Source organism: Bos indicus, chromosome 25 (assembly GCF_029378745.1).
Source record: "Bos indicus isolate NIAB-ARS_2022 breed Sahiwal x Tharparkar chromosome 25, NIAB-ARS_B.indTharparkar_mat_pri_1.0, whole genome shotgun sequence".
Taxonomy (NCBI): Eukaryota; Metazoa; Chordata; class Mammalia; order Artiodactyla; family Bovidae; genus Bos; species Bos indicus.
Window position 1 is genome coordinate 34,981,281 of NC_091784.1, and position 24,499 is coordinate 35,005,779.

At 49.4% G+C, this 24,499-nt stretch overlaps 1 protein-coding gene across 4 annotated transcripts in view; it reads right to left on the reverse strand.

The window, feature by feature from the left end:
• HIP1 (huntingtin interacting protein 1) overlaps nucleotides 1-24,499 on the reverse strand; it is a 136,557-nt gene that overhangs the window by 44,700 nt on the left and 67,358 nt on the right. For all 4 annotated transcript variants that reach the window (XM_019987705.2, XM_019987708.2, XM_019987704.2 and 1 more), the window contains exon 2: nucleotides 5,695-5,758. In XM_019987705.2, the coding sequence (XP_019843264.2) occupies nucleotides 5,695-5,758 (64 nt within the window). The remainder of the gene's footprint in view (nucleotides 1-5,694; nucleotides 5,759-24,499) is intronic.

Here is a 24,499-nt window from a genome sequence, read left to right on the forward strand (position 1 = left end):
TGTGATGGGGCCTGTGAGGGGGACATAACTGCAGCTAATATTTTACCAACACAATACGGCTTCTGAAAATTCCCTCTTATCCACTACTCAAAGGCGTGCTTCAGTTCTTCAAGGGCCCTGGCTACTGACACCTTGGTTCCTCTTCCAAGTAGCACCTGATTCCTCTAAGAGCCACTCTGCTCTTACCCTGAAAGCGGCAGTCTTTGTTTAAAATGTATTAATATTTTCTCTAAATGACTCTTGGGACTTCCTTGGCACTCCAGGGGTGAAGACTATGTGCTCCCACTCCAGGGGGCGCTGATTTGATCCCTGGTCAAGGAACTAAGATATCGTATGCCTTGTGGGTCACCAAAAAAAAAAAAGAAAACGACTCTTTCACTCTGCATCTTCTAAAAATCTTCCTGGCCTCGCTCAGGGGTACCGTCATCTTCTAACACCTAAATTCCCTGTGTGCGGAATTCTGCCCCCTAGATCCAATTTCAAACATACCTGCCACCCACGGACCACCTGCCACGGTTTGCATTTAATAAATGTCCTTCTGGCCTTGAGTGATTTTAACAGACCTCCAAGCGTCCGTAATTAGGGAACCCTTTTGGAGGAAAGTAGAGGATTTCCATGTTTCTTTTGTGATGGAAGCTTATACAGGCTTCACACACCCAGTATCTGGGCATCAATCAACCCCAAGTACAAATCCTGTCTTGAGCTTCCCAGGTGGGAGCTAGTGATAAAGAACCCACCTGTCAATGCAAGAGACATGAGAGATGCAGGATGATCCCCTGGAGCAGGGCATGGCAACCCACTCCAGTATTCTTGCCTGGAGCATCCCATGGACAGAGGAGCCTGGTGGGCTAGAGTCCATGGGATCACACAGACTCAGACATGACTGAGGCGGCTTAGCACAGCACAGCACGTTCAGGCTCTAGTAAGAGGCACTGCACCATTTAGGAAAGACTTGCCTCAGATTAGAAACTATGGGACTTACCCAAAAGACATGCTACTTTGCTTCTGAGCTAGAAGGTGTGGTAAAATTCCCTCCTGGGACTGATATTTGTATTTTGAGAGGGGTTACTTGAACACACAATTTTGGGTCTGGAAGCTGAAATCACCCTTAAAAAAAATTTTTTTTTGGCTTCCCTAGTGGCTCAGTGGTAAAGAACCTGCTTGTCAATGCATGAGATGCGGGTTCGATCCCTGATCTGGGAAGACCCCACATGCCTCAAAGCAGCTAAGCCCATGCGCCACAACTATTGAGCTTGAGCTCTAGAGCCACGGAGCTCGCCCACATGCCCAGAGCCCGTGCTCCCCAAGAAGAGAAGCCACTGCAATGAGAAGCACATGCACTTCAATGTAGAGCAGCCCCTGCTTGCCACAACTGGAGAAAAGCCCAAGCAGCAGCAAAGACCCAGCACGGCCAAAAATAAGTACATAAATAACTAATATTTAAAAAAAATTTTTTTTAATTTGCTTATTTGGTTGTGCTGGGTCTCAGTTGTGGTTTGTGCGATCTAGTTCCCTGACTAGGGCTTGAACCTGGGCCTCCTGCATTGGGAGCTCCGAGTGTTAGCCACTAGATCACCAGGTAAGTCCCCCAGCCTTTGTTCTTAAAGATGGATTTCTGAAATAACTTACAGTTTCACCTCAAGCACAGCCCCCTTGGACTAGAAGGAAGCCAAGAGGAGAGACAGACGGTCCCCTACCCTCTCTTGAGATGACTTCTCAAGGCAGACTGTGGCTCCTTTGCTGTGCTTAGCCGCTCAGTCATGTCTGACTCTGCGATCCCATGGACTGTAGCTCACCAGGCTCCTCTGTCCATGGGGATTCTCCAGGCAAGAATACTGGAGTGGGTAGCCATTCCCTCCTCCAAGGGATCTTCCCAACCCATGGATTGAACCCAGGTCTCCTGCATTGCAGGCGGATTCTTTACCATCTGAGCCACCAGGGAAGCCATTTACCCAAGAGCAATCTGCCAAAACAGGAGCCAGGGCAGGCATGGAGCTGGCTGTGCACACCGGCATGGAAAGAGGCAAGCACATCCCTCTGTCTTTCTTTAATTTCAAAAGCATCTTAATGCATCCAATTCATGTCAGGCACTCGGGGATATAAAGAAAAATAAGACTCACCCCCCCGCCCTCCAGGAGTGGACACCACAGTTGGGGATACCAACCTGTTCACCTGTCAGGCACCCAGGATAAACGACTGTCTGAACCGCAATTCTAAATGAAGCCAGGCTTCCCAATGCTTATTTAGCTGGTAACGAGGGGAGATGATGCTCTATGAATGTACTGATAAAGAGCACGCACTGTGGCAGCACACATAGGAAAAACGCAATGATACAGAGAAGACAGCGTGGCCCCTGCACGACGATGACAGGCCAGTCGTTTAGCTTCCACATATTTGGGTGGACCCAGAGACTGTCACGGAGAAGGCAGTGGCACTCCACTCCAGTACTTTTGCCTGGAGAATCCCATGGATGAGGAGCCTGGTAGGCTGTAGTCTATGAGGTCATTAGAGTCGCACACGACTGAGCGACTTCACTTTCACTTTTCACTTTCATGCATTGGAGAAGGAAATGGCAACCCACTCGTGTTCTTGCCTGGAGAATCCCAGGGACGGGGAAACCTGGTGGGCTGCCGTCTACGGGGTCGCACAGAGTCGGACACGACTGAAGAGACTTAGTAGTAGTAGTAGTAGAGACTGTCATACAGAGTGAAATAAGTCACACACAAAACCAAATACTGTATAAAATCACTTGCATGTGGTTCTAGAAAAGTGATACAGAGGAGCTTATTTGCCAAGCAGAAATAAGACACGGACCTAGAGAATGGACGTGTGAACACAGGACGGGGGATGAGGGAGTGGAATGAATCAGGAGATGGGGGCTGACACATACAGACGACTCTGTGTCAGATGACTAATGAGAGCCCGCTGCACAGCACAGGTAACTCCACTCAAAGTTCTGTGGTGACCTAAGTGGCCAGGAAGCTCAAAAAAGCTAAAGCTGTACATATACATACAGTTGATTCTTTGGCCACCTGATGCAAATACTTTGGCTACCTGATGCGAAAAACTGACTCACTGGAAAAGATCCTGATGCTGGAAAAGATTGAAGGCGGGCGGAGAAGGGGACAACAGAGGAAGAGATGATCAGATGGCATCACTAACTCGATGGACACAAGTTTGAGTAAGCTCTGGCAGAAGGTGGACAGTGAAGCCTAGCGTGCTGCTAGGCTTGGGGTCGCAAAGAGTCAGACACGACTAGCAACTGAACTGAATAGGTGATTCACTTTGCTGTACAGCAGAAACAAAGACAACTACATAAAGCAGCTATACTCCAATTAAAAAAAAAAGTACCTATAGAGAATAAATGTTCTGTGAGATCTTTAGGCTTTAAAACTCTGTGTGGAGGGGATCTTTTCAACGTTTACTCACCCCTTAGCAACTGGGAGGCAGAAAGACTCCCAGAAAGGCAGAGCTGGAATGTTAGCTTCTGGAAGCTTCTTTGGCCAACACTCTCATTTGACAGACAAGGGAGTTAAGGGTTGCAGAGGCCTCACTGGGCCCATTCAAGGTTCCAGAGCAAGTCAGAGAGCTCCAGTGACGGGATTCTGGAATCTGCCTCCAGGTCCCTTCCATCGCCCCAGGGTGCCTCCCTGGCAAGGTGTGCCCTGGCCCTCTCTGTGTTCATGCCCCATTCAGAAGGGCACACTGGCCCAGGATAGCTGTCTCTTACTTCGTATCTTGCGCCAGACTGACGGATTGGTATTCTTCACAGAGAAGGGTCAGGACTGGGTAACTCTCTGAGACAACCAACTGGGACACTAATCTGATTCACGAATTAGTCACTCAGTCGTGTCCAACTCTTTGCAAACCCATGGTCTGTAGCCCACCAGGCTCCTCTGTCCATCGGATGTCTCAGGCAAGAACAGTGGAGTGGGTTGCTATTTCCTTCTCCAGGGGATCTTCCCAACCCAGGAATCAAACCCTTGTCTACTGCGTCTTCTGCATTGCAGGCAGATTCTTTACCCGCTGAGCCATCTGGGAAGACACTAATAATAAGGCTTTTCTTGGTTTGGTTTTCTTGACTCAGTAAAGTGTCAAGGGAGTAAAAGGGCAAGGTCTGGCGGGGCTCACCGCTGGGCCAGGTTTCTGGGGTAGCCGGTAGGGGTTCAACAGCCCCATCCTGCAGCAAAGCCCTAATTCCAACGAAAGCATCTTCCACTAAAGACAGTTGCTTTCCTGCCACTGAAGAGCAGTACACGCTGCCAGGGACATTTCCCGAGGGCCTGACCTCTCCTGGGCATCGCCCTGACAGTATTGCACTTCCTTGGCCTTCTAACCTGGCGGGTCTCCTGCACAGAGGGGCTGGGGTGGGACGGCTTCAAGACAGGCTATGCCAACCTGACTAGCTGTGGGGCAGCCGCCTTGCTGAACCCTGGCAAGAAGCAGCTTCCCAGCCCAGATGGAAACCCAGCCTCCCTGCCCCGTACTCCGTCCCAGCAAACACAAAGGCTTCCCCACTGGCAGCCTCTCCTCTGGCCTCTGGGGCATAGCCCTCCAGCACCTGGACTTGACTTCAAGAGCAGTTCCTGAGGGATCCACTGGCCAGAGTGCCGCCTGTACTACTCTCCAAAGCCACAGACCTGGGATGGTGGCTGCCCAGTAGGCCTATCGTGCGTGATCTGCTGCTGCTGCTAAGTCGCTTGCTCAGTCTTGTCCAACTCTTTGTGACCTTTTAGACTGTAGCCCGCCAGGCATCTCTGTCCATGGGATTTTTCAGGCAAGCATACTGGAGTGGGTTGCCATTTCCTCCTCCAAGGGATCTTCCAGACCCAAGGATCGAACCCGCTGCTCCTGCATTGCACGCGGATTCTTTACCCACTGAGCCATAGGGGAAGCTGAGGCTTCTGCCAACTCTGCGTCGGTGGTGGGGGCACTTGGTGAAAACCCTCAAATCATCAGTTTCCTAACCCTAGGGTCCCCAACCTCAGGGATCTACTGCCTGATGATCAGAGGTGGTGCTGATGTAATAACAGAAATAAAGGGCATAGTAAGTGTAATGTGCTTGAATCATCCTGAAACCACCCCCTGCCCCATCTGTGGAAAAATCGTCTTCCATGAAACCAGTCCCTGTGCCGAAAAGGTTGGGGACCACTGCCCTAGTTCTCCCTGACTTTCCCATCTTCTTCCCTCTGGTTTGGGCTGAACCAGCTCACTCAAGAGGCTCATATTTCCATGGTAGAGCCGTTGTGTCGGCTTAAGGCCAACCGCTGCTGCCCAGATCGCTGTTTTGCTTTCATGCTCAGAGAAAGGCATTTGATCAGGTCCCCAAGGGGGTGGTCAGGGTGGCAAAGTGCAGGGCCAGAGTCCTTTGATGATACAAGGGAAAAGACCTCCAGTGCCCCGAGGAAACATCTCAAAGGAGAGTAACTTCAAAGGTCTTGGCAGTTCTGCAAAGCTAAGTCACAGGAGAGGAGCGGGACCAGGCTGGATGGCTGCTGCAGTCCCTTCCACCCCGACGGGCTGTGGGCTCTGAAGCCAGCTGCTGCCAACCCACACTGTTCAGAGCCTGCAGGGGCCTGGCCAGTGGGGGGATGCCTGTTCCTTCAGCTGAGCAAGGATGTCTCGCCCTGACCTCCGTCCCCACAAGTTGATGCTCCTCGGGGTCGGTCTTCAGAACAACCTCCAAAAGGATATTTCTGGCATGTTTTTCCTTGACGGCCACTACCTGTGTATTAATGGCCTTGTTGATGCTGACAGTCTGAAAAACAAGAAGTGGGGGTGGGGAAGGGGAAAGGAGGATGAGATGAATAAGCTTCTGACCGTGGCTGAGACCCTTCCAGACGCCCCGCCCCTGCCCCTCCCTCCAATGACTCCTCTCTCCCCGAAGACCCCCGTGTCCCCCTGTCCCCATGCAGGCCCGGCCCCCACCCCCCACCGTGGGGGGCAGAGGCGGGCAGCGCTCCCAGGCCAGCTGGCCCGGGCTGTCCTAAGGCAGCGGGCTTTGCTGCCTGGCATTGGCTGTGCCCAGCTGCTGCGCCCGCCTGCCACTCATTCACTTGGCACAACAACATGGCAATTAAAGCCTGCACAAAGGGATGTCTTTCATCCCCCAGGGAAACATTATTTCTCCGGGAGCAGGAGGAAGAGGCGCTGAGATCAGGGAGGGGCTGTGGCTCAAAGACCATCCGGACGCGGCCCCCGCCCGGCTAGAACCTTCCATGGAGCCTCCCCTAGCTGGCTCGGGTCGACAGTGGTCACTCTCCTCTCTTGTCTCCCTGCTCTTGGGCACTTTCCAACTTCCAACCAAACTCCCTTTTATTTATAAGGCATGACAAATATTCACTCCTTCCGGTTGTTTTCAGAATCATAATTCTCTCTTGAAGTTAACAAAGCACATTACACATATGAATATAATTTCTACATACACACACAGGATGGTATCAGGTAGCCTGGTTTTTGAAGTAACAGCCTTTTTCTGTTTTGCTCCCTTCCACAAATGTCATTCTATTCCAACTCAGGTTAACAACCTGTTATGTACCCTACACGTGTACACCCTACACGTACCCCAGTGTGAGCGTGCACACACAATCACACACACACTCCCACATTCTGAAGGATTAACTTTGTCACTGTCCTATAAAACTGGGACTGCCATGCACAGACTTTTTTACATCTTGCTTGAAAATATCACTTGAAAATATCCCATGATATGTTTTCCAAGTGAACTGGTAAAACTCTGGCTCATTCTTTAAGAAGATATAATATTCCACAGTGTGGGTGGATGTGATATATAGCAACTGGTACTGGGAAGCAATTTATTTCCACTAAACTCTTTTAGTAAACATTCTTATACATATATCCTTATTAATCAATGCTTTCATTCCCAAGGAATAGAGTATAAGGAGTGAGATTACTGGCTCCACGTTTTTTTTTTTTTTTTTAACTTTTCATTATGGAAAAGTCCAAGCACACACAAATGCAATGGTCCGTCTAATAAGTCCTCATATAATCAGTCCCCAGCACTATGAACTTGTAGCCAAACACGCTTTCTTAAGGATGAGGGGTCACAAACATTTTCTGTGAAGAAGCAGTTAGTAAATATTTTAGCCTCTGCAGGTCACATGGTCTCCATCACAACTGTTAACTCTGCCACTGGAGTGAAAAAGCAGCCTCAGAGATACAGAAATGAATGACTGTGGCTGCATTCCGATAGAACTTTATTTACAAAATCAGGAGGTGGTCTGGATTTGGCCTGCACCTCTCGTGTCCTGGGGCCTCTCTGGTGGCTCAGTGGTAAAGAATCCACCTGCCAAAGCAGGAGAGGTGGGTTTGATCGGGTCGGGAAGATCCCCTGCAGAAGGAAATGGCAACCCACTCTAGTATTCCTGTCTGGAAAAGTCCTACGGACAGAGGAACCTGCTGGGCTACAGTCCACGGGGTCGTAAAGAGTTGGGCACCACTGAGCAACTGAGCACATGCCTGGTGTGCTGACCTCGGCTTTTTACCATTGGTTACTGATTCCCCTGCTCCCTGGATTATCTGCAGGAAATCCCAGGTGTTATGCTATTTTACCAGCAAATATTTCAGTAAAAATCTCTAAGGGAAAAAGACAAAAAAAGACTGAATGTTAACCATCATATTATTATGATCACACCTAAAATTTTAAGGATAATTTCTTTATTTTTATTTTTACTTTTGGCTGCACCAGGTCTTCACTACGGCATGGGCTTGGTTGCCCTGTGGCATGTGGGATCTTAGTTCCCTGACCAGGGATCGAACTGGCACCCACTGCATTGGAAGCGCCCAGTCTTAACCACTGAACCGCCAGAGAAATCCTTATTTACCTATTTTTATATATAGTAATGTGTACATGTTAATTGCAAACTCCTAGTTTACCTCTCCCCCCACCACCCCTGCAACCCTTTTGGTAACCATAAGTTTGTTTCACAAACACAGGTCTGTGAGCCAGACTCAAATTCTTTAACAGCATAAGCTCTGTTATGGGTGGAATTGTGTCTCCACAGAAAAGATACGTTGGAGTTCAAATCCCCCAGCACCTGTGAACATGATGTCATTTGAAATAGGGTCTTTGCAGAGATAGTTAGGATGAGGTCGTACTGAATTAGGGTGGGTCCCAAGTCCAGTATGACTGGTGTACTTATAAGAAAACCACATGAAAACCCAGGGACACAGACACTCAGGGAGAAGAGAGCCATGTGAAAATGGAGGCAGACACCAGAGGGATGTGCCTACAAGCCAAGGAATGCGAAGGACAGCCGGCAACCAACAGAATCTAGGAAGAGGCCAGGATGGAATGTCCAAAGGGAACATGGCCCCGCTGGCACCTTGATTTTGACCTTCTTGCTTCCAGGACTGCGACAACAAATGTCTATTGTTTTAAGCCACCCGATATGTGGTAATTGGTTGTGGCAGCCCCAAGAGACTAACACAGGCTCCTTTCCCCATCAGGCTTAGTCATCCCTGAAGACAAGGAGAGGGCAGACACTTCCTTCCCTCTTCTCTATGGCACAGGCAGGGGGCGCCATTGAGCACAGTTGTTGGCTCTAGGTGCAATGGTTAGACCAGTTCAGAAGGAATCTCACATAAGACATGCTGCCAGAAATGGGTAAGAAGTTTACTCCCAGGACTTCCTTAGTGGGCCAGTGGCTAAGACTCCGAGCTCCCAATGCATGGGGCCCGGCTTTGATCCCTGGTCAGGGAACTAGATCCCACATGCCACAACTTGGGAGTTTGCATTCTGATACTAAAGATCCCACATGATTCGAGAAGCCTGTGCACTGCAACGAGAGCGTAGCCCTGGCTTGCCACAACTAGAGAAAAGCCTGTGCAGCAACAGAGATCCAGCACAGCCAAAAATAAATAAAATATAAAATAAGCCTTCTCTCTTTGACTCTTAAAAAAAAAAAAAAAGATCCTGCATGCTGCAATTAAGACTCATATAAGGGCTTCCCTTGTGGCTCTGCTGGTAAAGAATCCGCCTGCAATGCAGGAGACCTGGGTTCGATCCCTGGGTTGGGAAGATTCCCTGGAGAAGGGAAAGGCTACCCACTCCAGTATTCTGGTCTGGAGAATTCAGTCCATGGGGTCGCAAAGAGTCGGACACGACTGAGCGAATTTCAGTTCACTTCACAGCCAAATAAATAAATAAAATATTAAGAAAATAAGTAAATCTCAGGTGTTTAATCAGCATCTTTGGCTTAAAAAGTTTATTGCCCCAAATCTCCCGTTGAGGCAGTACTCGTGTCCTCTGGAGGCCAGTGCTTCCAGCTTTCTCGTCACAAGTCCTTCCTTGAACCTGTTTCTCGGCTTCTGCTTCCAGGCCTGTACCAGGCCATTCCCTTTTCTTCAGACTTCCTCAGGCGAGTCACACGCTTTCAACTATGTTTCTCTCCTGGCTCTGACACAATGATGGGATCCTGGCTGCAGACAGACCTCTGGGCAAAGTGACCAGATTTGCTGAGCCGTTAAAGGTTGCCTGCATTCATAAGGAATTATAAGGGACCTAATAAATGTAAGATGACAGTCAGAGACTCAAATCCAGGACGGTGTGAACTGGACGTGGCCAGGTCCTAGAGGGTCGGGAGAGATAGCCAGCTCTAAGGGCTGTGTTGTAAGGGCTGTGATGGAAAAAGAGAAATCCTTGTTGGTTGGAAATGCTAGAAACTGAGTCAGGGTCTCGAGAGAGGGCTGAGATGGGTGGGGTTTAGATTTAGTCCACAAATATCTGTTTATACTGACGGATCAAAGACCAGTTGCCCGAATTTGTGGTATGAGCCTCACTTACAAAACAAAGAAACAAAACAAAAACAACCTTTAAATTCCCTTAAGCCACATTAAAGAATATCTCATGAGTCTGTAACTCTAGACTGTGTCTGTGAGAAAACTGAAAATGTCCTGTCCTGTGAAACTGTGATGCTGCTCAGGGAAACTAACAAAGGAAGAAGGGGGTCACCTGTCTCCCAGGTGTTCCCCTGACACTCAGACTCCTCTCAGTGACGCTGCCTACGAACTCGAGGGGCATCTATGATTGTTGCCCAGAAAGGCTAAGTCACCCACTTGCCCAAGGTCATTCTATTCAAGTGGCCAGATCCTGGAGCCCAGCTCCAGAAAAGCTGGGAACACGAGGACCAATTGGGCCACTGGGCCACACATGTGCAAGGGCGGAAGTGGGGGATAAAAGCAGAAGGGGAGGTGGCACTCAGAGGGGGTGAAAGGGCAATGGGCCTCGTGCAGGGCAGAAAAGGACGGAAGCAGCTGGAGGAAGAGTTGAAGGAAGCTATATATATATTTTTTTGGCCATGTGGGATCTTAGTTCCCTGACCAGGGATCGAACCCACGCCCACTGCATTGACAGCTCGGAGTGTTAACCACTGGACCACCAGGGAAGTCCTGGAAGCAGCTATGAATAGCAGAGAAGAGAAGAAATGGAGCTCTCAATCTAAAGGGTGGACGTGAAAATGGAAAGAACTGGACGTAAGGTGGGCTATGAAACAATTACAATAGGACTGGCCGGCCTGGGTTTGACCCGTGGTCAGGGAACTAGGGTTTGATCCCTGATCAAACTGATCGAACTGCGTTCGATCCCTGGTCACGGGCTTTCCTGGTGGCTCAGCTGGTAGAGAATCCACCTGCAAGGCGGGAGATCTGGGTTCGATCCCTGGGTTGGGAAGATCTCCTGGAGAAGGGAAAGGCTATCCACCCCAGTATTCTGGCCTGGAGAATTCCATGGACTCTATAGTTCATGGGGTCACAAAGAGTCAGACATAACTGAGAGACTTTCACATTCACTCTCAGGGACCTAGATTTGCAATTAAGACTCCTGGCGCAGGAAAATAAATATTTGGGGCGGGGTGGGGGAAGGCCAAGTAAATTGCCAAGACCCCTCCACCAGCCAGTGGAGAGCTAGAACTCAGACTTGGAAGTGGGGCTCCACAGCTCAGGCTCTGGATAACAAACCCCATACCAGCCACACCACAGACAAGGTCCACAGACTGGAGAAATGGGTGAAACTTCGTAAGATGCAATCCAGCAGGTATAAAGGAAGTTCCCTATATTTAGGTCTAAAGAGAGCACAGGGGAGATATGACGCAGAGCAGCACTTGTGACAATGATTTAGGTGTTTTATTTGGCTGCTAACTTAATAAAAGCAACATTGTGCTGTGGCTGATCAAAATGCAAGTCTGAGTTCCAGATGTATTAAAAGAAGCACAGTGTTCAAAATGAGGGAGGGGATGGTTCTAACTCTCTAGGAAGATAAATTCACATGTAAAACACTATCTATTCACTGTTAGACTTTGTACGTTATCAAGGGAACTGGCAAACTAAACTACTTCTAGAAGAGAGTGACCTAGACGGGGATGCACGTGGGGCCTGAAAACATTTTAGAGGAATATCAATATTCTGAAAGGTGGATATGTGGAAGGAGGAATAACTCCAGGGATCAAAACTAGACCAATGGGTAGAAGTACTGTGAGGTGGTTTCTGGATAAGTTTAAAGCTGTCTCATGAAAGAGAATTTCCTATTATTAGAAGTATACAAGTAGAACTTCCCTGGTGGTCCAGCGGTTAAGAATCTGCCTGCCAGTGCAGGAGACAGGGGTTTGATCCCTGGTCTGGGGAGATTCCACACGTGGCAAAGCAACTAAGCCCATGAGCCACAATTACCGAGCCCATGTGCCTAGAGCCTGTGCTCTGAAACAAGAGAAGCCCCACTCGCTGCAACTAGAGAAAGCTTGCAGGCAGCAATGAAGATCCAGCACAGCCAAAAACAAGTTAAAAAAAACGAAGTATCCAGGCAGAGGCATGGAAACCTCTCTCTGTTGTTGTTCAGTCACTAAGTTGTGTCCTACTCTTTGAGACCTGGTGCACTGCAGCACACCAGGATCCCCTGTCCCTCAGTCCTTCAGTGGAGTTCGCTCCTGGAGTTTGCTCAAATTCAAGTCCATTGAGTTGGTGATGCCATCCAACCATCTCATCCTCTGCCCCTTCTCCTCCTGCCTTCAATCTTTCCCAGCATCAGGGTCTTTTCCAGTGAGTCGGCTCTTCACTCCCTTTATTGGAGCTTCAGTTTCAGTTTTTGATCTCCTTCCAGTCCAAGGGACTCTGAAGAGTCTTCTCCACACCACAATTCAAAAGCATCAATTCTTTGGCACTTCTTTAGGGTCCAACTCTCACATCCATACATGACTACTGGAAAAACCATAGCTTTAACCATACAGATCTTTGTCAGCAAAGCGATGACTCTGCTTTTTAGTATCCTGTCTAGGTTTGTCATAGCTTTTCTTCCAAGAAGCAAGCATCTTTTATTTTCACGGCTGCAGTCACTGTCCACAGTGATTTTGGAGCCCCAGAAAAAAAAATCTGTCATTGATTCCATTTTCCCCCTTCTATTTGCCATGAAGTGATGGGACCACATGCCATAATCTTAGTTTTTTGAATGCTGAGTTTTAAGCCAGCTTTTTCATTCTCCTCTTTCACCCTCATCAAGAAGCTCTTTCCTCACTTTCTGCTATTATAGTGGTATCATTTGCATATCTCCCAGCAATCTTGATTCCAGCTTGTGATTCATCCAGCCCAGCATTTCACACAGGTACTCTGCATGTGGGCTTCCCTGGTGGCTCAGCGGTAAAGAACCCACCTGCAATCCACCAGCAGTAGGAAACACAGGTTCGATCCCTGGGTCAGGAAGATCCCCTGGAGGAAGGCATGGCAACCCACTCCAGTATTATTCTTGCCTGGAGAATCCCATGGACAGAAAGAAGAGCCTGGCGGGCTACAGTCCATAGCATCACAAAGAGTTGAACACGATTGAAGTGACTTAGCATGCATGTGGACACACTGCATATAAGTTAAATCAACAGGGTGACAATATACAGCCTTGTCACACTCCTTTCCCAATTGTGAACCAGTCAGTTGTTCCATGTAATGTTCTGTTGCTTCTTGACCCACATACATGTTTCTCAGGAGGCAGGTAAGGTGGTCTGATATTCCCATCTCTTTAAGAATTTTTCAGTTTGTTATGATCCACATAGTCAAAGGCTTTAGCATGGTCAATGAAGCAGAAGTAGATGTTTTTCTGGAATTCCCTTACTTTCTCTATGATACAATGAATGTCGGCAATTTGAATCTCTCCTTTAGATTTGCCAGGCCACTTTGGCCAATAATTTTTTAAAATTAATTTTTATTGCAGTATACTTGCTTCACAATATTGTGTTAGTTTCTTGTACAGCAAAGTGAATCAGCCACACGTACACATACATTCCACTCTTTTTTAGACTTCCTTCCCATTTAGATCACCACAAAGCATCGATGGCCAATCCTGTGTAATTCATTCCTTTTTTCTTTTTGAAGTCCCGTTTCTCTTCATGCATTTGACAACAAGCATATCGTCTTACCTCCCGCACCGAGGTTAAAATCCCAAGGGTGAGGACCCTGGCTTCTGCCCTCGTGGGCCCACAGCTGCTAAGGCAGGACAGAGTCTTAATAAATCATCAAATCATTAAGGACTTAATGACTGCTTCCCGGTGAGCCTGCCTCTAAAAAGCACCAGGAATGTGATTCATGGTCTCCTAAGGAAATCTGCTCTCTTTCCCCTCTCCTCTGAAGGAAATAATTGGGTCTGGAGCTGGGCAATGCCTGGGGGGGCCGAACCCCAGGCAGAGGGTGGGAAGTCTGGGGCTCCATTGCTCACCTCCGGCCCAGGTTAGAGAACATCCTCCAAGAATAGGCTGTTTCCGATTCCCCTGGAATCACACAGGCCCTAAGACCGCGCAGCGTCTCCCCTGAAAGAGCGGCATTGTACGCCACTTCCTGACCCAGCTGGCCCCTGTGTCCCAGGCTGGTTCCGGAGAGCCGATTATCAGCAGGCACGGCAGGAAGGGCCGCTTTCCCCCAGCCTACCCCCTCCCCGGCACCCCCACCGTCCTCTGCGCCCTCAGGACAGTGGCCGCCAACAGGAACTCTTCAGGCCGTGCTTCTGTGGGGAGCCAGGCCCGGGCCGGGGCTGCGGGGGCAGCTGGCCATGGTCGGATCACGCACACAGCTGCTGGCAGGGCCCAGCGCTCGGTCTGCCAAGGCCGGGCTGGCTCGCAAAGGTTCCATGGCAGGGGCAGGCACCGAGGATGTGCCTGGTGGGGGGGTGGGGGTGGGGATGCAGGGGGTGGTGGCAGGTCCCCAAAGCCGGGGACCAGAGGGCCCACTGCCCGGGCCAAGTACAGGAAAACCAGAGACCAGGCAGGGCAGAAGGAAAAAGCGGGAAGTGGGACAGAAAGGAGACAGAAGGAATGATATGGGCACGCAGAGGGTTGGAAGCGTTTGCTCAGCAAAGCCACAGGTGGCCACCACCAAGGGCCTCGGAGATGAGCAGCGGGCGGCGGGGGGGCGGGGGGGCGGGGGTGGGGGTTACACACTGCGACCCTCACCGTATCAGGTTTGGAAGCTTGGGATAAACAGATGAGGCTGGTGGTCCGGTTAGCGCCTGTGACTTGGTTTGGTCTCTTATCTACCTCCCGTACCCTAGTCTGCAACCCTGCAAAAGTTTCCAGAATCTTCTTTCCAAGTGCCTGAGCCCGAGACGCAGGGCAGAAAGGATTCACAATGTCCCTCAGCTCTGTGACTGGTGAGACGTACAAACCAGTGTTGGGAGCAGGGTGGCCAGGGCTGTGAAACACCCAGAACAGCTGAAGAAACAAGCGTTCAAGATGGAAGACGCTGGGGAAGCCACACGAGTGTCCCTCCACAGAGGAATACAGAACGAGGTGCGTCCACATGACGGACTATTATGCAGCTCTGAAAGGAAGGAAATGCTGACACCTGCTACAACATGGATGAACCTCGAGGACATCAGGCTGAGTAAGCCCAGCCAGTCACAAAAGGACAGACACTGCTGGATTCCACGTCTATGAGAAATCTAGCGGAGTCACGTTCAGAGAGAAATAGAACAGGGTTTGCCAGGGGCTGTGAGGAGCGGGGCACGGACAGTTAAGGTTGAATGGGGACACAGTTTCCAGTTCCAGAAGACGAAGAAGCTCTGGAGATGGCTGGTGGTGATGGTCATGCAAAAATATGAAAGTACTCAGTGCCACCACACTGTACACTTAAAAGAGGTTAAAATGGTAAAATTTATGATACAGACATTTCAAAATATACATACTTATTTATTTATTTGGCTGTGCTGGGTCTTAGTGGGATCTTCAATCTTCGTTGTGGTATGTGGCATTTTTAGTTTCGGCGCGTGGGATCTAGTTCCCTGACCAGGGATCAAACCTGGGCCCCCTGCATTGGGAGCTCAGAGTCTTAGCCACTGAACCACCCGGGAAGTCCCAGTATACACATTTTTACCATGATAAAACACACAAAAAGAGGAACTGATGTATGCTACAACAGGGATGGATCTCAAATACATGCCGCTAAGATGCCAGACACAAAATGCCACATATTGTATGAGTCCACTTATGTGAAAGATCCGGAATAGGCCAATCCACAGAGACAGAAAGCAGATTACTAACTGCCAGATTCGGGTAGGAGGGGGAACAGGGGAGCAACTGAACAGGTCCACTATTTCCTTTTGGAGTGATGAAAAACGTGCTGAATTAGATGGCTGTGATGGTCATACAACATCATGAATGTATTAAATGCTACAGAACTAATACACTTTACATTGGTTGATGGAGAATTACGGGATGTGTAAAACAAAAAATTTTTTAAGGAAGAAAATACAGAAGAACTGTGATTTTGACCGAATATCTACTATATGCAGGGCAGGGCTGCCATGTAGGCTGTAGGACTGTGCGTATATACAAAGCCCGGTGGGTCTTTCCCAGGCGATGGGGATGATCCATGTACCTGGACCAGCACTGCCTGGTCCAGGATACCATACTGGTGCCACAGGAGATGTGAGTGAAAGTGGATCTTGTCACTAAGAGTTAACTATTTATAGGGAGATAAAGACCATCCTCTTCCTGTTCCTCTTCCTATTCTTTCCTTCCTTGCCCTGACTCTGCAATTTCAAGTGAGGAAAGAAAGCAGCGTGGGTATACGGGTTACCTACGCCTATGTGTGCAAGCAAGACCAGACAGCTAAAGCCAAGATGAGATGGGAATTCCAAAAAATGTTTCGAGACCCCAAAAGGGCTACCTTATCACGTGAAAAGTCAAAAGAACAAGCAGGGAATGGGCGTGCTGCTTTCAGCAATGATGCCATATTGATGATAAACGCCTATTTGTTGCTTCTGTCTTTTCTGTCCAGAATGATCTTTGAACTGAAAGAGTCAGAGTGTGTCGAAAGAGCAAACCCAAGGCGAGTCAGGAGTCTCCCCGGAGCTGAGTGAGCTCAAGCTTCCGACCAACACACAAGGCATTAAGACAGTAAGGGTTGGGAAGATCCCCTGGAGGAGGAAATGGCAACCCACCCCAGTATTCTTGCCTGGAGAATCCCACGGATGGAGGAGCCTGACGGGCTACAGTTCATGGGGTCGCAAGAGTCTGACACGTCTGAGAGACTACACAACAACAGCAGTGATGCACAAATACTCTGGGCATCGTGGTGAGATCTTGGGGAAACGGACTGGTGTCCAAAGGAACACACAGGTGAGGATAAAGTGACTGACCAGAAGAGAAGGCAAAACTCCACACACGATTCACAAGAGACTCCTCAAAGAAGAGGCAGCACCCATCACCCGGAGCCCACTTACATTCTTGGAAGCAACTCCTGTGAGACTGACCTCCCTTCCCCTTTAAGACGTGAGGCCAGCATCTCAGGAAAACCAAGCAATGGGATGTGCATCTGACTTTCCGTCCTCAAGGATCTTAACACAGTCTCGCATAACATCTTGTAGACAAGGATGAGAAAGAATAGGGGCTACCATGATGGGAAAGACGCCCCCCCAGCTCTGTATCCCTAAAGATCCCCAGAAATTTCCGACAGGCTCTGAATCAGACCATCCAGCACAAGGGTGACTGATTACCGAAACGGAGAGCCCAATGCATCCTCCTGATGGGGGGAGGGAGCCAACAAACTCCGCCTTCCCACCCTTATTTATCAGGACTATGGAAGAGTCCCCTTCAACCAGGCCATTCTGCACATTCTCAGGCAAAGATCAGCATCCTCCTCACGCTTTGTCCCCCAGCCAAACGAAAGCTCCCGTCCCCCACCGAGGGCAGCCCAGTGTCTCCTGTGGGGCTCAGCCACTCCGCACACCAGCTGCCTCCCCTCCCAGGGGAGGGCATCTATGACAACCGCGGGGTACCCACGAGGGCCTTCAGAAGGTCCCGGGATGGAGGGCACGAGGGTTAGATCCTGAGACACCGCGTCTCAGGGAAAAAGGCGACGCTGGCTCATCTTCCCTCTCCCCCACCTGCAGGCTGCCATAGCTTTGGAGAGGCATGCCCTGCCCTCACCCCAGTTCTGTTCTCTGGTCACAGACAAGGCTCGTTCTGCTTTCCAAGTGACCCAAACTGCCACGCCGCCACATTCACAGGGGTTGCGCCGAGGACTCACTCGAGTCCCTCCTGGGGCCAGTACTCTGCCTAGAAAGTGATGCCTTGGGCCTGCCTGTCCAATGCATCCTGGTCATTTAGGAGGGGCCGAGCTGGGCTCGAGCAGCCTTGAGCAATGGCCTTGGCTTCCAGAGGAACAGCTGGTCTGCACGAGTGGAAACCCTGAGCTGTGTCTTTCCCCAAACCACCCGCATTGCTCAACTTCCTCTCCTCCCCTCACCATGCCCTCCAGCACTCTCCACCCAGATTTCTAACCTGGAGGTTCATTTTGCCTTTTCTCTTTCAGCAGCACAGGAGTGACTTTGCTCTGACTTCCCCAAGACATAGGGCTGGGACATTGGGGGGCGTGGTGGGTGAGGGGGGTGTGGAAGGCGGCAGAGCACAGGACCACCCTCCCTTGGCTCCGTGCCTCTCCCAGACCCCACTAAGTGTCTCTGTGTCTAATGAATGAGTCAGGAGGCACTCAGGACACCCTGCTAGTGCCAGAGCCTGCCACTTTCCCCATCCCCCAAACCTCTGCTTTTTTGTTCTATTTCTACAGCAAAATCCCCCAGAGAAGGGAACAGCTATCCACTCCAGTATTCAAGCCCAGAGAATTTCATGGACTGTATGTATAGTCCATGGGGTCACAAAGAGTCGGACATGACAGAACAACTTTCAAAGCAAACTCACCTCCATATTACTCTAAAGCCTTCTCCCTCTACTTTCCTCTACCCCAGACATAAATATAGCAGCAAGAATAACTCATGAGTCCTCCCAGCTGAGAAATCATGGGGTCACTGATCTCGTGAAATCAAAACTCTTTGATGAGGCTGCAGCGACGCCCCCTCACACCTCCTCCTTCAGCTTTATTTCTCACTTCAGATGGTGGTCTCCACATGACTGTGACCCAATTTTCCCAAAAGAACTTATAAATAGAGCCCTATTTTACACAAGGGGGTGGCTGAGCGAAAATATGGTACTTGACTCCAGCAGTGAATCCGGTCACGTTAAATCTTCCCAATTCACCTGTTCGGCTCATTCAAACGTGTGGACCAGGTGTGCCTGGATCATCATGGCAACGGCATTTCTCCTTTATTGTCTAGCCCTTCAGTCTGTAGAGAGCTTTCATTTGCATGATGCTGAGAAACCCTGGCAAGGAAGCTGGGCACACTTTATTTATTTTAAGATAAATAAATATTTATTTATTTCGCTGTATCCGATCTTGGTGGAGGCACTCTGGGTCTTGGCTGCATCACGTGGGATCTCTAGTTGTGGCCCGTGGGCTTAGTTGCTCCAGGGCATATGGGATCTTAGTTCCCCAAACAGGGATCGAACCCTCATCCCCTGCATTGCAAGGTAGATTCTTAACCACTGGACCACCAGGGACGTCCCTGGGCACACTTTATAAACAAGTGGGTTTGGAGAGACCCAGCCACACCAGCCAGGCACAGGCTGTACACTGTACAACCTTGATGGTTACAACTGAATTCTTAGCCAGAGCCAGCTTGTTTACTAAACTCCTGCTCTGACCTTAGCACATCTGTTATGATCTTTTGGTCCCACGAGAATAAAAAAGGAGAAAGTCTTTCAGAAAACCTAGAGAGGCTACCTGAAGAAGACCCTCCCCGAGGTCAGACAACCTCTAAACAAATCAACTAGTACTCTTGTCATGGAAACAGGTCCTGGTCTCAATTGTCCACATACCTTCCACCAAACCTCCGTAATACACAGTTGTGCTACGGTAACCCACTCCAGTATTCTTGCCTGGAGAATCCCATGGACAGAGGAGCCTAGCAGGCTACAGTCCCCGGGGTCGCAAAGAGTCGGACATGACTGAGCGACGAACACTTTCACTTCACTTTCACTCTTTCTCGAGAGGAACTCGATCCAGGTTGAGGGGAAACAGGCTGAGTGTTGGGCCTGTGGCGTCCAAGGTCACTGTGGGCAGATACTGTTGAGAGCACCTGGACTACACTCCATCAGGCAGAGGCCCTGGGAGCTTGCTCTCACCTGAGATAGTGACAGGTGGGTGACGTACTGAGAGGAGACCAAGAAGGGACATTCCTGAGCCCTGAACCCCAGTCCCCAGACAAGTCAGCCAGCCTCTGCTCACAGTCTAAGGCCAAATTCATAGAAGCGACCTTCTGCAAAGCCCCAAAGGGGATGCCTGTCCAGCCTCATTCTCTCTTTAAAAACAAACAAAAAAATTACTTGGCTGCATGCTTAGTCATGTCCAATTCTTTCCAATCCTTTGGACTATACCCCGCCAGGCTCCTCTGTCCATGGGATTTTTTCGGGCAAGAATACTGGAGTGGGTTGCCATTTCCTCCTCCAGGGGATCTTCCCTACCCAGGAACTGAACCTGTGTCTCCTGTGTCTCTTGCATTGTAGGCAGATTCTTTACCTGCTGAGCCATCAGGGAAGCCCACTGGGTCTTAGTTACAGCACTTGGGAACTTCAGATGCAGCGTGTGAGATCTAGTTCCCTGATCAGGGATCTAGTTCCTTTACCAAGGATTGAACCAAGGCCCCTTGAATTGGGAATGCGGGGAGTTTTAGCCACTGGACCACCAGGGAAGTTCCCCACAGCCTCGTTCTACAGAGAGTAAGCATGCATGTGAGAAGGACAAATACACACGATGGTTTTTTGTTTTTTTTTTGTCAGTGGCTCTCCAACCTGGCTGTACCTGAGTATCACCCAACAGCCGACCCCTGGATCCCAGTATGCACCTAAGAGATTCCTTTGCTCCACCCACGACTGGATTCTTCTGGTCTGAGAAGGGGCCACCGTTTATCATACTCTAAGCCCAGCCATGTTACAGAAGAACATTCTATGTCAAAGCCTAAGGGAGAAGAAAAAACTCAGCCAAGGGAAAATCGGGAACGAAGAGGGGGAAGAATGAGAGCAAAGGAAAAGGAAATAATAGACAGTGGAAAAATGGAAAAAGAAGAGATCCCCTCAGCTCAGACACGCATACCTTGATATAAAGTAAATACAATCTTCTTTTTTTTCCAGAAAATGTGAATTGACGCTAAGGACAAATTAGGGGATTATTCGTTTTACAGAAGAATTTGACATCAGAGGCCTTTAAATAGAAATCTCTCCGCTAGTACATTTAAAATAGGATTCCTTTTACAGAAGTGTGATTTATACAAAACCCCTGTTACATAAACCTCAGAAAAAGAGTTCTCCTGCCATGTAGTCTGGCTAACTATAGAACTGGCCCAATAGAGATGGTCACTGTCTTCTTCCAAAAGATACCCAGCCCTGCTCTCCGTGACCTACGTCTACTGTTTTATCTGATTATGGTTCACTGATTCTTAAAGGGCCCCTGGAGTCTCTTCTCATCTTCCCTAAACTCAAGGAAAACCCGCTCTGAACTTTCTTTTTTAAAGAGTATTTATTTATTTGGCCGTGTCCGGTCTTGGTTTGGGCACTCCGGATCCTCGCTGCGGTGCACGGACTCAGTAGCTGTGGCACTGGGCTCTGGAGTGCGCAGGCCCAGTAGCTGCAGCGTGTGGGCTTCGTTGCCCTGAGGCGTGTGGGGTCTGAGTAATCAGGGATCAGACCTGCTCCCCCTGCATTGCAAGGCAAACTCTTAATCACTGGGCTGCCAGAGAAGTCCCTGGATTCTTTTCATACTCAATCATTCAACACATATTTCCTGAAGCCTATCATATGTTGGGCAATACTCTAGGGATGGTGACTTCAGCCATGAAATGAAAAGACGCTTGCTCCTTGGAGGAAAACTATCACCAACCTAGATGGCATCTCAAAAAGCATAGATATTACCTTGCCAACAAAGGTCCATCTAGTCAAAGCTATGGTTTTTCCAGTAGCCATGTATGAATATGAGAGTTGGACCATAAAGAAAGCTGAGCACCAAAGAATTGATACTTTTGAACTGTGGTACTGGAGAAGACTCTTGAGAGTCCCTTGTACTTCAAGGAGATCCAACCAGTCAATCCTAAAAGGAATCGGTCTTGGATATTCATTGGAAGGATTGATGCTGAAGTTCCAATACTTTGGCCACCTGATTCGAAGAACTGACTTATTGGAAAAGACCCTGATGCTGGGAAAGATTGAAGGCAGGAGAACGGGGGCTTGAATGGCAACACTGACTTGATGGACATGAGTTTGAGCAAGCTCTGGGAGTTAGTGATGGACAGGGAAGCCTGGCGTGCTGCAGTCCATGGGGTAGCAAAGAGCCAGACACGACTAAGCAACTGAACTAAACTCAACTAGGGATACAGTTGTGAACAAAAAAAAATGATGTCTCTGATCCTGTGACTCCTATATAACAGTGGGAGAGAGGAAGTAAATAAAGTACACAGTACATGAGATGGTGATCTACAGAAGAAAGACAAGGCTAACAACAGGGTTGGGGCATTCCAGGCTGGCGTTAGAAAGAACCTTGCACAAGGTCATCAGGGGAGGCTATCTGAGAAGGTGACACAGCCATGCAGTAGAAAGTGATGAGGAAGCAAGCCGGGCAGACACCTCAGGGACAGTTCCAGGCACAGCCCACCTGGCAGGTGTAAGAAATAGCTAGAGGTCAAGCGTAGGACGGGGAAGTCTGATGTGCTGCAGCCCATGGGGTCACAAAGAGTCGGACATGATTGAGCGAATGAAGTACAAGAGTGTAGCTGGCGCTGAGAAGTCAGAGGTGGGAAGGGCCAAACCGCCAGGGACTATTGTGAAGGACCAGCTTTTGTTTTCAGCAAGACAGGAACCACTGGGAAGTTTTGAGCAAAATGGTGATATGATCTGACTCACTTCTGTAGAGGATCCCTCTGGCTGCTGTGCTAAGAAGAGGATTCAGGGACCAGCCTGGAAGCAGGGACAATGGTCAAGCTGCTGTTGCGTTAGTTCATGTCGGAGATGACGGGAGCTCAGACCCGGCTGAAGCTGAGATGTGATGGGCTGAGATGTGACGGGATTTGGATACGTTTTGAAAGCAGAGTTGACAGGATGCGCTGATGTTTGGACGTGGGGTGTGAGGAAGGAAGGAGTCAAGGAAAGTGAAAGTGTTAATCGCTCAGTAGTGTTCAACTCTTTGCGACCCCATGGGCTGCAGCCCACCAGGCTCCTCTGTCCATGGGATTTCCCAGGCAAGAATACTAGAATGGATTGCTATGCCCTTCTCCAGTGGATCTTCCTGACCCAGGGATTGAACTCAGGTCTCCCACCTCGCAGGCAGATTCTTTACCGGCTGAGCCACCAGGGAAGTCCAAGAAGTCAAGGAGGGCACCGTAACTGTTTGCCAGAGTAATGAGAGGACCCAAGTTGCCATTAACAAGATGCAGAGAATCATGGGAGGACAGGTTTGGGGCAGGGCAGATCGGTGCTTCTTTTTGGACATGTTATATAAAGGATGCTCACTGGATATCCAGATGGAGCTATAAATGAGCCAGGGGATGTGCAAGCCTGGAGTCTGATAGAGCTTCTCACTCACTCTTAAGTCTCTCAGTCATGTCCAACTCTTTTAGACCCCATGGACTGCAGCCCACCAGGCTCCCTCTGTCCATGGGATTTCCCAGGCAAGAGTACTGGAGTGGGTTGCCATTTCCTCCTGCAAGGGATCCTCCCAACCCAAGGATCAAACCCTAATCTCCTGCTTGGCAGGCACATTCTTTACTGATGAGTTCTTGCTAGATACATCTGTTTGATAGTCGTCAGCATAGATAGACCCTAACGGAATCAATATTCAGATATACTTGGTCAGTCTGGTGATCCTTCTTCACTGAGGCCTTGCAAGAAAGAGGGGAGGGGGAGGGAGGGTGACCTGCTTTGGGAAGATGGGCACCAGGAAGCTTGCAGTGGATGTGTCCGTTTGGGGGGGCAGGAGGCAGGGATGGGAGTCTGGGGGAAGCAGAGGAAATATAAGGACAAAACATCTGGAGTCCCATCACAGGCCCATTCATCCCAGCTACATGGCTCCAGGCCTGGGGAGAAATCCTTCTGACTCATTTCCACTGAGAGAACACGTCGGTCAATGTCAAGCTCGAGGTTCCAGGAACGTGCCTATTAACATACAACCAAAGCACAGACATCACTGAACTCAGGTTGGAGCCAAAGAGAAGACAGTGGACATGAGCAGGCAGGATCCAGCTACCCTCGGGAGGCCTTGGACTGTCCAGCTGGCAGGTGGAAACCTTGATGGATATTTCCAGCCCCAGACCCAGGCAGTAACAACGAGCTGGGGTGGATTTGCTAAACGGTCTTCTAAAGTGGAGAGAGGGGTGGTTGCTAATTCTGGAGGCGGATTTCGTCATCAGCTCTGGGGCTGTGATGTGACTTCCTGGGAAAGCGGAGCAGCCAGAAACGTTCACTTCTTGTTTCTTGAGGGGTGAAGGAGAGCCCTTCCTCTGGGGAAAAGCCACACGGTTCAGAAGTGCAGGGTGTAGAGGGAGATGCCCAAAGGGGCCAGGCAGGGTGAACCCGCACCAGGCACCCAGGCCTGATGCCCTGCTGGTTTCTGGGCTACCAGCTACTGATGGTCATGACATGGTCAGACCTCTCATTCTAAAGCACAGCTCCTGAGGATTTCCCGGGTGGTCCAGTGGTTAGGACTCCCAACTCAGGGGGCCCGGGTTTGATCCCTGGTCTGGGAACTAGATCCCACATGCCGCAACACCTGGCAGAACCAAATAAATAAATATTTAAAAAGCAATAATAAGAAAGCACAGCTCCTGGACTTCCCTGGTGTTCCAGTGGTTAAAACTCTGCACTCCACTGCAGGGGGCACGGGTTTGATCCCTGGTAAAGAGCTAAGATTCTGCAAGCTGCATGGCATAGTCAAAATAAATAAATAAAAATAAAGCACAGCTCCAACCATGCTAGACACATCCAGGGACTCACAGCAGCACCTCAAGCCTTTGCTTCAAGCCACCCTTATAACCTAGATTAACCCCCTTTCCCCAAACCATCTGCGTATTTAAGTTCTGCCATTAACTGGTCAGTCATGACTGTATTCATTCAATAAATTCACCCATCAGACA